We start from the raw sequence: 13966 nt of genomic DNA on the forward strand, positions 1-13966 counted from the left end.
CACTTGTCATGTAATTTCCTGTCTCGTATTACTTAAAGCGTTCCCGTTTGTCTTTGTGATTGTGTCATGTCATTGGCTAGTCATTGTTAAAGTTAGCTACATTAGCCTGTTTAGCAAACCAGCTCTAAAACAAACAACACAACTTTACATTGTATTGCACGTACAGCAAGACCATGCCATGCATAAATTGGTGACCGGAATAAAGTAGCAATGTAATCAAGTGTGTAAGAGCATTTAAAATGCATTAAAAGAGCATTAAAATGATCAAAGTGGTACAAATACAAAGAAAATAAATCTCTTTACGGGCTCAATTATTTTTGTTGTCGACAAGTCGCCTCACAGAACTCGGTATACTCTCAGAATTCAGAGAGGGGCCGACCAAAAGGGGGCGTGCATCCGTAAGAAAGCTGGGAGATTTCGCCACTTGCAATTCGGAAGGCTGGTGTCCGAGGCATCTGGAACACAACTTGACTCGCTCATCTGGAAACTGTAGGCGGGGTACTTTTAGAAACGCATATCTCACTCAAAAAAGCATGTATGGACTTATTTCAAAGTTTGTATGCGTCTGGCAGCACCAGAGACATGTAGTAGATGGTATGGAGGGCGTAGGAGGGATGGAAGTACAAGTAGGCCCTTCTGATGAAGAGATGCACACCGTGGTGAAGGGCAAGATGTATACTGTGACACCAAACATGATTATCATAGACACGATGACGCAATAAAGGGTGACGCAAGACAGACAATATAGCCATCCAATTGTTATCATCTATCAACATGAGAAATCTGCTGGTGAAGGAATGTACATTTCTGATGACATCAGGGTTTTAATAATTATTGACAATACAATTGTAACAAATTGTAAAAACAATAAATATTTCGGCCAGTAGGCTACATGCCACATCGAGAGGCATACATTGGCAAACACAAATATAGCTTTAGTTTGATGCTTCATGTGCCATGATCTCTGCCTCTGGTTCTTGTGCACACCGCAGACTCAGAGTTCAACCTGTTTAGTCTGAAGCAAGGCTTTCACGAGTGCCTTTTATTGGTACAGCAAGTACTGTAAGAAAGTCTTGGGTGACATTATGATGTTAACCAGGTTCAATGATTGCCCATTCCGACATTTTTAGGATATTTGCCCTAATTTTTAGATATATTGTCGCGCACAAACACACACACACACACACGCACGCACGCACGCACACGCACACACACACACACACACACACACACACACACACACACACACACACACACACACGCACACACACATACAGGCGTGCACACGAAACACACTTGCAAACGCACAATCCCCCCTTCCCCCCCCCTACTCCTCCTCTTCCTCCCCTCCTCCCTTCCACCTCTTCCTCCTCCTCCTCCCCTCCTGTCCTCCTTCCCCTCCCCCCCTCGCCTCCCCCTCCTCCTCCCTCTCCTCCTCTCCTCTGTCCTCCTCCATTTGAACCCCTTCTCCTTCTTCCTTCTCCTCCCTTCCTCCTCCACCTCCTCCCTCTCCCCCTCCTCCTTCTCAACCTCCCACTCCTCTCCTCCTCCTCCTCCTCCTCCCCTCCTATCCACCTCCTCCCGAGGGTGGAGTGATACCGAGTGATGCTTTGTCTCTGGGCCCAAACACTGTTCGGACCCAGAGACGAAGCATCACAACTGACATCCACCGGACTTCAACACATCATCATCATTGGAACACACATCGTCACCTATCCTCCTCCGCGCTTTAAGGGATTTTCCCCATTTCATAATAAATAGTAATCGATAGATTTTAATTCCTGAAACATGTCCGGGTGAATTTGTAGAACACATGTTGAACTCTGTGTGTGGAGCCAGTGACGTGAAGCCGAGGAGGAGCGGGGACGCGCAGCGGGGGCGCGCAGGTACAACAGGCACAATGCGCAGCAGCTCTCCAGACGTGCTCGGGCTGCACGATGCTCCTCTTCTAGGTGACTAGAGGTGATCTCCTCACTGCTTCATATCTGGAGACATTCAGCAGAACGACACTACAACCCACCGAGATGAGCCTGATTCGTACTGCAGGGCACTGCTGCTGAACGGCTGGAGGACGCTGGAGGGGATGGCCTCCTTAGCAGACTGAAACGGGTCTGGATCCACTGAAAGAACCTATGCGCCTTTTCTCCTGCGCTATAACGTCTGCTCCACTCCAGGTGACACCGGTGCACCCGTTTTCTTTTGCAATCCGATTCATCTCGAGTAGGACATTTGGCTTTCATGTCGATGACAGCGCGCATGCGTTGGTTCTGCAGTAATTGGACAACCCGGGACTAAGTTGTATCGTTCATATCTTTATATTATATATAGTCGTCTCCAGGATCAGAGTGATGTGGACGACTCAGGACCGCGGACGGTGGGGGGTCGGCTGTCTGTCCCTCCTTGTGGCCATGGTCTGCGGTGCGCAGAGGTAACCAAAAAAACACTCCAACCCCGCATTACTGCATGATGTCCTTCAGAGAGCGCATTTTGGTACCTTTCAACTGTTATTTCATAGTTCTCATCCATTCTGCCAACCCCCCCCCCCCCTCCCCCAACTCAGCGCAAACGAGCCCAGCAACATGTCCTATGTGAAAGCTACTGTGGACAAACTACTGAAGGGTTATGACATTCGTCTAAGGCCTGACTTTGGAGGTAACGCGTTTCGGCAAAATGGACAACACGGAAAATGATCATGATCTTCTTATTGCAGCAACTGAATCCACTCTCGTCCTATTCCCAAGGTGCTCCGGTGGACGTCGGTATGAGTATAGACATCGCCAGCATTGACATGGTGTCAGAAGTCAACATGGTGAGTGACCGCAATGATCTGAGTGGAACATGTGTGATCAGCGTCCTTGGAGGACATTAGAAACACACACGTCTTATCACCGCTCACAGCACTCACAGACCTGCCTGGAGATATATGCTTGGTGCATTGTGTCCTCTGAAACACATATTCACCCACCTTCTAACACCATAGACCAAAACGCAATGTGTCAAAGCAGTCCTTATGCATCCAGTAGGCTTACACAAGCCTGAGAGAGACGCAGAACGAGGGAGAGACAGGGAAAGAGATCTTTCGTCAAAAATGACTTCTCAGCTATTCTGTCCACACACACACACACACACACACACACACACACACACACACACACACACACACACACACACACACACACACACACACACACACACACACACACACACACACACACACACACACACAATTGCATGGCAAGCTATGTCAAAGGGTGATAGGATCCATGTTGAGACTGAAATAGCTAGCTACTTCACTATCACCCTAGTTTCTTTGACCACTGATAGAGCATTCAAACTCAGTCTCACACACACACATACACACACAAACACGCACGCACACACACACACACACACACACACACACACACACACACACACACACACACACACACACACACACACACACACACACACACACACACACACACACACAGCCATCCTCAGTGAACATGTGCCATGTCAGTTAGTTTGCTAATGGCCATCTGTTCACATGTTACAGAAAAGTGCAGTGCAGAAATGCATGTGGATAAAAAAAAAGTGCAGTGCAGAAATGCATGTGGATAATACAGTAGGGTTAGAATGTTAAGGAGACTGACACCTTGACATATTCCAGGTCACCTTATGATGATCATGTGTCTAACCTCATTCATACTAAACCCTTGCAGAGATATTGTATTCATATTTATGGTGAGATACAATCGTATATGAGCATAGAAGATAAAAGAAAAGTCATTGCAATATGTGATATTTGAAGTAAACCTAGGGTGCTCAATTATCTGAACATGCTAACTGGCCTGGCAAAGCTGTACAGGTTATCTTTGGTAAACACAGACCCATCTAAAGCATTTCTCATTCTGGGTGAAATAATTATACAAAGTCAATACGTGGGCACTGCCTTCAACCAAATGTTTGAACTTTTTAGATTTTTCCTTATTCAAACTTTAACCTTCACTTAATTAAAAGACCAAACCAGGTAATTTTGACTTACCTATATTTCCCCTTTCTATGACAAAGCAAGTGTGCTACCTAGGTGTATGAGGTTGTGTGTACAATTCTTATTGGTATATGCATTGGACTGTCACTGGGTAGACTTGTATGAGCAGGAAGCATTATATATGTCGACAAAGTGGGTTCATTATGCCTTATCGAATTTCATATGTGTGCTTTATAACCAAGTAGTTCATTACAGAAGGCAGCCACTGAGGTGTGTTATTGTGTTCTGCTGGACTTGGATAAGATTGTTTATTTGTGCATTTTATGTTACACTTGAATATTGTTGGATAGAGAGTTTAAGATAATATGTCTCCTACTTGTTACGGAAATGTTATGACTAGATACAATCGCTCACGTTGTTTATAAGTATGATTTGTCGCGATGTTTGCTGCAGTTATAAGTAAAAAACATTCATTATTTTAGGCAAATAGTGAAAGGTTCACACATGTCTTGTCATTTCGCACATCTTTTTGCCAGCATCCTTTTTTCATTGTGGTTTCAATGGAAGTTAATGACCTTCTACCTGCTCAGATGAAAACGGAGACAGTATCCAGTCTCTTCATTGCATATTGATACAGAGTTGTGGGGTGATCATGCATGTATGCTTGTGATTGTGGTCTTGTCAGTTGGGGAGAAGTTTACAGGGAGATTTCAGATCATTGTAAGACATGTACAGTCTTAGACACTAGACAAGATCTGCTGTCAGAAGGAAAGTTGGGAGAAGGTGAGACGATTGATGCAATGTGAGGCATGAAGGAGGGCAGCGGCCAAGGCCGTTGTTCTCCAGCTCCCCCCGGATTATTATGAACTGTGGTAACAGTTCTCAGTGGATATAGATGTTGTATATGCACTACAGCATTGGTCTGACCAGCACTGGCAGCTGTTCTCGAATAGACAATTGTACTAACAGTAATTGTACCAAACTGCAAAGATGTCTTAAAGATCAACACAAGTTTGACTGAAATGTTCTGTTTATGTGTCTATTGTTATGCACCAGCAATGCACAAAGAGATGAGATTTGACAAGTAGTGCAGATAGTTTGAATAAAAAAACGTCCTCAAATGCACAGCAATGTTGCCCAATCCGCCCACGATTGCAAAATATAACATGTCTGTTCTACATATACTGTAAATGTATATCTAAATCTATATGTATGGATATATATGTATATTTATGTATATATATAGAGAGAGAGAGAGAGAGAGAGAGAGAGAGAGAGAGAGAGAGAGAGAGAGAGAGAGAGAGAGAGAGAGAGAGAGAGAGAGAGAGAGAGAGAGAGAGAGAGAGAGAGAGAGAGAGAGAGAGAGAGAGAGAGAGAGAGAGAGAGTGTGAATGTGACATCTTCCTGCCTTACTTTGCCTAAAATAAGCTGTGCTGCAGCAATAACGTTTCTAGAAATGTACAAAAGGGAAGTGATGAAAGATGAGTGAGGGAAGTCTAGCTACTGTATATGAACACTGCAAGATTAATTTAAACCGAGTTTCTTAATTTGCTCCACCATTTGCTGCACATCTGGCCAAAGCTTTTTGCTGAATGTTAAAAAAAATTAAACATGCAGCTTTTTTTGATTAATTCAATTGGTCTACGTTTTGTTATCTAAGAGCCATTTCGATTTTTCTGGATAAAGATATGGCAGCAAGTATTTTGTTGCTCATCTGAGTCCAGCCATGGCTTAACTTAGGGGGCTTTTAACAACTTGGATTTCCGGACGTTAGCAGGTCCACTCCAGAGCCATTATGCATGAGGTTAATGGACTTCCATCCAATTATGTGGATAACCATTGCATTCCATCGAATGGAGACGGAATGCCTGGGCCGACCTGTCTCTGCCGGGCAGTGTCAGAGGGTGGAACATGAGGGCTTGGTTCGATGGTTGCTCGGGGCTTAACGTTTAATGTGATCAGCTTCTTTCAACTGGTCTGGTCTTTGCAGCGGTCTGACTTGTCGGAAACTATGAAAGAAAAGAGACTCTACCTTTTGTCTTTCATCACATCTATCACATCTCAGGGGTTGACAACGGCTGCCCGCTTGCCCGGGGCATGTAAAAAAAATGTTTGGGCAAGTTGAGATTTATTCTGGTTGCCCGAACGGGCAAGTGGATTTTGGGTGGATGTTAATATAAAAGCTATTTATTCAAATGTTTTTAGAAACTGCAGAACAACCTTTTGTTCCTCAAAACCACACAAAATAGAAGTATTTGCAATTGATGAGCGCGCTGTCTTCTCTTCTCTCGGAAAGCGAGTTAACAGACACGCATCGCTTCAGTGCGAATATAGCCCCGCCTTCTGTCACTCACTCGCAGTGCGGTCTCTGGCAGTGCTACAGGTTAGCCAACACAGCTAGCATCTCAAGTGCAGCACCTCCGCGAACGGTTTAGGTAGAAGTTAAATGGAGTAGTGATGGAGGAGTGCAGTTTGGAAGTACTTGGATTGAGGCAAATTATCAAGGAAGTCAAGGACACGGTTTAGGGTTTCATAACTGTGCACATGCACACAGCAATAGCGATCTTTTTCACGAAATTGGACCCTCACAAACTACTGTATATATTACATGAAAGCTGAGCCTCCACTTATTCCAACAGTCCAAACCATATCATTCTGTGACTAAAACTCGCAAATAACAACTTAAGAAGAAACGTCCCCTTTTCTTGTAATAACCAAAAATGAAGTATTATTATTAGTATTTCTATATAATACCAAAGATGACATTATCGCCCTTGCAGTTGTGGAGATATAATCTATTTACTTTGGGTATGTTCTTTCCTGAAAAAAACTTTTCCCCTGATATCAAAAATGGTATAGAATATCGATCTTTTTCCAGGAATAGTGTTGAAGTTAGAAAATCCAGTATCGTGACTGACAACCCTACTAGAAACGCGATTGTGATTATTCAGTTAGAGCTACAAGAAACTTGAAAGTTAAAAAGACATATCTTTGCTACTACCTCTGACATTTAGTTATGTACATTTGCATAAAATCATGCAGGTCTACATATAACTTGGCGATAGCTTTAATAGGTTGGAACGGTGGACTGAAATCACTTCATGGCACGATGTTACCGCTCGATAAATAAGTAAACAAAGAGAAGTTTGTTATTTTTTAAACACAACATGTGTGGAAGCTAACATGATTTTTCTGAGCCCCCCCAAAACCAGGCCGGGTGCCTGGCAAAAAGAGGCCCGTTCACGATTCTGATTATAATTTGGGCAAGTGAACATTACATTCGGGCAAGTTGAACCTGACCTGTACTTGCCCGATGGGCAAGTGCTTTTGAAACCTTAGTGTCAACCCCCAATCCCAGTCTTGCTTACTCCTCATCTGTAAGACAGAGCATGCAGAGGGGTGTCAACGTGGGGATATAGTGAGAAGGCTCATTGCGCGTGGTGGTTGTTTTGCTGATGGGTCTGTAGTTTGAGTTTTGTACACTGAGGGTTGTTTTCTTTTACAAAAGCTTAAAAAAAGTCAAGACGTCATTTATTTTTATTATCTCCATAGTATTTATAAGTAAATATGTCATTTCGTTTTCATCATCTCATTGTATTTATAAGTAAATATGTCATTTATTTCCATTATCTCATAGTATTTATAAGTAAATATATAATTTATTTTCATTATCTCATAGTATTCATAAGTCAATATGTCATTTATTTTCATTATCTCATAGTATTCAAACCATGTTTGACTGGTGGGGGAGGCGCCAGAGATGCCAGTGGGCCATTTAAGACTAAACACAGGGTGTCAAATTATATTTATATGTGCCTTAAATCAAATTATAACTTAAGAAAACTGTATATAAGAGTATACAGCACCTGGACAGCGGCAGTTTATGCGCAAACTGGGGAAGAAATCAATCCACCACGGCTAAATGTAAAAACGCTTTAGCATTTTGCTTTGCATCAAAAGTAATATTAGCGTTTGCTGCCAGTCTTTTTTAAAACCGCCTTCTCCTATGCATATTCCAAGCATGCCGCAACTCTCTGGGTCATGTCACAATCATCGGTCAGCATTTCAAAAAAGGATTTTGTGCGTTTCCCCCAGACACTACAGTATGTTTTGTTTTTATGAGTGTAATGTCTATGGATACCGTCATAACCAAATTGCTTACCTTGAAATGCAGCAACCTACGAGTGTACCTAAACAGAACAGACCACAAAGAGCCACTGAGGGTGTTCACAGTGTTTTGGTGAACATGGCCTGCAGGGAGGACAGGTAGTCAGGGTGACTCAGTGAGCTGCTTGTTCTCTCATTCAAACATCGAAGTAGCCTAACGACGCCTAGAGATTTATATTGAAAAAGGTGCTGATTGTATTTAGTGTGTGGCACAAAGATTACAATTATAAATTAATTAGTATTAACATATTTGGAAACAACTGCCCATGAGTTTTATAAACAACAACATTTCAATGTAGGATAATGGCTCCATCTTACTCTGGGATAATTGTTTGATGTCCAATATCTGGTGCTTACCTGTAGTAAGAGACAAATGTGGTAACCCGATAGCCATGCAGTACAGAGTAAAAGCAGAGCTCGACAGGATGAGAGAGATAGAATCATTCTTGACTCCAAGCTATTGGAGTGGATGTCATCCATGGTAGCAATCAACATGGAGCAACCTAAAGACATATGCATTGACCCCGGGGACGCTCACACAACCCTATGCTACTGGTGGAGAGGTCGCATCATAAATATCAAACGCCACAGTCTTCTAAGTTCTGGACACATGAGCTCCTTTTGGCATGTCTCCCTAAACCATAAATGATAACTCATCTCTGTCACACCGTTCCGACGGTACAGATTTCTCAGGTTGCCCTTTGGAATTAATTTGTCCATGGAGGTATTCCAGAGTTCAGTCGAGCAGATATTTGCCATATTCCCCTGTGCTGATATGAACTTAAAGGTAGTGCTAAATTGTCCCTGTCTGGAAAGTCTGAGACACATCCCCCTCAAGCGGAGGTTCCTGAGACACATCCCCCTCAAGCGGAGGTTCCTGAGACACATCCCCCTCAAGCGGAGGTTCCTGAGACACATCCCCCTCAAGCAGAGGTTCCTGAGACACATCCCCCTCAAGCGGAGGAGCGGCTGAATCAGTTCAACTTTGTTGCTCATCAACCCACCAGCGAAGGCCTCAAAGCAAATTAATCCAAGATCAAGGGAATCAGCGAGATGCCTTTCCTAGAGGAGAAAGAAGTCCCAGAAGTTGACAATCTCTTCATATGGTCAATTATCATTTATCATTTAGGAAGTTTATCTGAAACTTACGCTTACATGCAAGGACATAGTGTATTGTAAGTAGTACCACCAAAACACAGCAGCATATCTCCATGTATTAACAACCCTAACCAAACCCAAACCCGTTCTGCACAAATTGAGAAAGAATGGTTGGGGGCTGTTTTATTTGCATGCTCAAAGTATTATGTTATGGTAAGCCGGTCTCCATAGTAACCAACTCCTCGTCACATTTCCCAGCAGCACATTGCCGGCATGACTACAGCATATGCTTTACCTGGACGATTCCCTGTCACAGGCTCAAAGAACATACACCCTTCAGAAAACAGACAAGGAGAACAGCTTTGATGTGATGATGAACCATGTGTTATCCACCTCACCTGGTAAAGCACAGGACACACAGCAGAGGATTCACTGCTGCAGACCTACAGCAGCACCCTGACGCAGGGTTGGCCTACTGAGCAGTGCAACATCGCACCAGTCCTGAGACGAGCTCGTTATCAAGGAGGGAATCATCATGAAGGCTCAAGGAGCAGTAGTCTCTCAGTCGCTACAGAGTGAGTACATTATAGAGCAGCCTAGACCCCCCAGTAGAAGGAACCAGCTTCATCCAGTCCAGGGACTACCTCGGTCTATGGTGGCAACAGATGGAGAGAAATAATAAACTTAACCTAGTGCTTGGAGACTCACATTCCGGCCGCTACGTGAGACTGACTCCGTATGATCACATTGTTTTCAGTCAAAACTGAAGATACAATCCTCTGTACATGGGTCACCACACACACTCATGCACGACAGTAAGTTGCATGTCAGCAGTTTACAGACCTTGCAAGACAGTCAGTCTCTTAGCACAAAACCGCTAGCCGAGAGCATCCCACTAGCAACTGGATCAGCCTAAAGCCATGCAGTGACTGCGTAGTGAAAAGCAGCTGATGGATGAGTTGAAAAGCCACCAGAACCGCCTAAACATGAGATGTCTTCCTCTCATGTCAGGGCGGACACCACTCTACTGGTCAGTAAGCATCTACTGGCTCCCACTCCTCCCTACACCCAGTAAGTCAAAGCCTGATTACTGAATAAAACCCGTCAGAGCGGTTGTGTCTGCGGTTTCCCAAGTGCAGGAGGAACCGTGGACACGTTCCACCTGCAGTCAAGACACTTCCAGAAGAGGATAGTGAGCACAAGCAGCAGCTGCACCCCTCTTAAAACTGAGAGAAGGCGACTCCTTGTCACCATAAAATAGCTCGGAGCCCCTCGCCCACAAGCCTTAATACACACTCTGGTGATCTAAGCCCTAAACACAAAGAATAAGTGCAATGCGCTTTGAACATTTTAAACATAAAACATCTATCAGTAATTTTATTGGTGGGAAAACTAAATAAAATGAAATACAGTAAAGTACATTGCATTTTTTTGGAAATAAAATGTCGTTTACTGTGTTTCTGAAAGTTAAAAGAAGATTGCTGCTATTTTTTCAAATTGCAGTGTGCTATATTTTGTTCTCAGGAATACTAGCTTTAAGGTGCAGTGTGTGGCATCTAGTGGAACGGACTTCACCGGCCGAATTTGAATATAATAGTGTATAGTGTATAATTCCATTAAAATAAGAATTGTTGTCCATGGTGACTTGGCCAAGCATACCCTATTGTGATTGGTTAAACTGATTTATTCAAAGGCTAAAGCCGTAAAAAACAACTTTTGTGTGATTAAAATGTGTATCAGTTTCGCAAATTGCAGCATGTATGCACAGTCCAATTCAGCTCCATGATTTGTATTTATTTGATTGACGTGGGGAAAATCACAACAAACAATCGCTAACAAATTGTATACAGGGCCCTATCTTGCACCCAGCGCAATAGACTTTCTACATTGACGCATATAGCGTTGCAAGCTTTTTTTATGCCACAAAACAGTACAGGTTCAATGTACAGGTTCGATACATTCTGCTGAAACGTTAGTTGTTTACTCTGGCGATCAGGGACAACAGACATGGCTACTCATCCACAATGTCTGGTTGCGTAGTTTACGCCAAGTGTACGCGACATACACTGACATACCATTCCTATCACTGCTATTTATGCAACATACATTTTTCATGACAAAAATATCACTGTGTTGGGATACTATTGTGCTGTTGGGTACTTCAGCATCTAATATTTGATTACAGTAAACCAGTCTCACACTTGTAAGCATTTTAGTTTACATAGCTACGACTTTGACCCTGTCAAAAATAACAGAATAATTCTACTTTTGTTGTACAGGCCCTAAGAATGCATTATAGGTGTTAAACCATTAACAATTATACCTTTTTCCTAATTTAATTGAATACATTTTTTGTTATAGCTGCTTTTTTTAGTAATATTTACCTAATCTCAGATGGAATGTGTGGCTTCTTTGACAAAGGCGAAAAAGGGTCACAGCCTCTAAAAATCACGACTGAGGCTAGTGAACCCTCAAGAGGTGAAAAACAATTGACTTCAAGTCTCAGAAGTAGGTCAGACCCCCCATAATATAAAGACTTGTATAAGGACTGCTTAATTGATCATTTACAACTATTTTTAAATTCAATTACCATCTCCATTGCTCTTCAATCATATTCATTAACTGATCGTTTATTAAGACCTTGTACATAGTTAGCGTTATCAAATTGACCAAACTAAATGCCACGGATCAAACGTGGGTCGCAGAAGAGTTTCCCTCTGATGTCTTCAAGTACTGCACATCCGTAATGATGCCTACGAATGGTTGGGGGGTAATTAGGTCAAGCAGCGCCCCACTGCAGTACGGCTCGTATCGCTCTGACGCTCACAGTGCCCACGTTTGTCACGCCGGCTCCCTTTGCTGCAGTGAAATATGGAGAGAGTCGGAAAGGGAGAAATTGAGATGGAGCGAAAAATACGGTCATGAGTAAGAGAAACAGAGAGAATAGAGAGCGTACAACAATGGGGACATTTGAGGGAACAGAGATAAATGCCAAGGGCATTGCCATCCTTTGGTTTTCTCCTCATGTCCGCATATTGAATGCAGTGCATTTTGGTGCAGTACTGCTGTCTCTCTCCCTCTCTCTCTTCCTCGCTCTCTCTCTGCCTCTCCCTCCTCATGCATTAGCGCAGCTCATAAGCAGAACAGTATTCTTCTCACGTTCAGCACATCATTTTTTGCTGTGGAAATCCTGAGGTGCCAGAGTGATGATGGCAAAGTGGGCGTAGAGAGGAACAGCTGCTTCTAATAATAGGCTCCAAAGAAAGCATTCATCCCCTCGGAGGCTGAACACACACACACTCACACACACACACACACACACACACACACACACACACACACACACACACGCACACACACACACACACACACACACACACACACACACACACACACACGCACGCACGCACGCACGCACGCACGCACGCACGCACGCACATACACACACACACACACACACACACACTGATAGGTGCACACAAAGACACACTTCTTTCTTTGTCCCCTTAACGTCTGTTATAAGAAACTGCTGTCTTATGAGACAGCAGTTTCTTATTCCAACTTATGTCATCTCCAGTGAATGTAACCCCCGTCAGTGGAACCAGAGTCTGATACAGACGAAAAATGCTGGAATCAATTCTAGAAGGATTACTGTCAATACCCGGATCGGTGGTTTGAAGTTGTATTATTTTTTATACCGGCTGCCTTTTAATAATAATCATGACTAGTTTCAAATGGTGATTAACAAAAAAATGCCCTTATTGTGAATGCATTCACAATTCTGATTTGTCCTTGAATCTCTTCTTCTTTGAACACAGACTCGTAAACATGGAGTCAGAACATGTACAATGTACAAGAATGAATGTTTCGATATTGTTGTGCTTGGCGTTTATTTGATCATTGTATATTACCTCACAGAAAGCAAAATCTTTTTTTAAGGGAAAGTTTATATCCCCCCCAGCATGTTTTTAAAGTGCCTGCATAGGCATCTTTGCAAAGTGCAACTAATGCTGAAAAACCAACAGTGCTGTGAGTGGAATGTTAAACTGCAGCTCTGCAACACAGTTTAGACCGATAGAGCAGGAAACGAACCAGGGCCACAAAGCCGCCCCATGTCTCTAGGAGACATGGTCTCGGGAAGGATTTACTCGTGGATAGACGCGTTTTATCTTTTAGAGGTACTAAATAGAATCAGAAGAAAAGTTACATATTCCCGGTTCCATAGCCTTCCTGACCACCATCACAAACCAACTGCTTACATCTAGCCTACTGCTGTTAAATAACTAATTGTAGAAACTAATTTCAAGACTTAACGTACTCCATCCACCATTACAATGAATGCTACCTAGACACGACCAAGGTGAGATAGTTCCTTGTCTATTTTATTTTATTTAACCTATATTTAACCAGGGAGAAATCTAATTGAGATATTTATCTCTTTTACAAGTGAGCCCTGGCAAAGTTAGCAGCACACAATTATTAAGCACATAGTGACTCTTACAGATATGCTATCACTCAACCACCCCTACCACAACCACACATACAATCTGAAGCGATAACTTACTTTAGTGATGTGAATGTAATTGTAGCAATGATGGACTATAGTCATGTAACTTAAGATATAGGGATCATAATTATTACGATAGGAAGACCTGACCAAAAAGAAGAAAAGGCCAGAGGTTTCCCCGACCCAAGTACCATCCCCCTAAACCTCCAAAACATAAGTAA

General features: G+C 42.9%; 1 protein-coding gene across 1 annotated transcript in view; it reads left to right on the forward strand.

Annotated features, from left to right (window-relative positions):
- Positions 1–1863: 1863 nt before the first annotated feature.
- Positions 1864–13966, forward strand: part of gabrb1 (gamma-aminobutyric acid type A receptor subunit beta1) — a 43064-nt gene continuing 30961 nt past the window's right edge. Inside the window, exons 1-4 of the mRNA XM_060051148.1 lie at positions 1864–2174; positions 2329–2428; positions 2561–2652; positions 2742–2809. Coding sequence (XP_059907131.1) covers positions 2349–2428; positions 2561–2652; positions 2742–2809 — 240 coding nt within the window. The 5' untranslated portion in view covers positions 1864–2174; positions 2329–2348. The remainder of the gene's footprint in view (positions 2175–2328; positions 2429–2560; positions 2653–2741; positions 2810–13966) is intronic.

Source organism: Gadus macrocephalus, chromosome 5 (genome assembly GCF_031168955.1).
Source record: "Gadus macrocephalus chromosome 5, ASM3116895v1".
Lineage (NCBI taxonomy): Eukaryota > Metazoa > Chordata > Actinopteri > Gadiformes > Gadidae > Gadus > Gadus macrocephalus.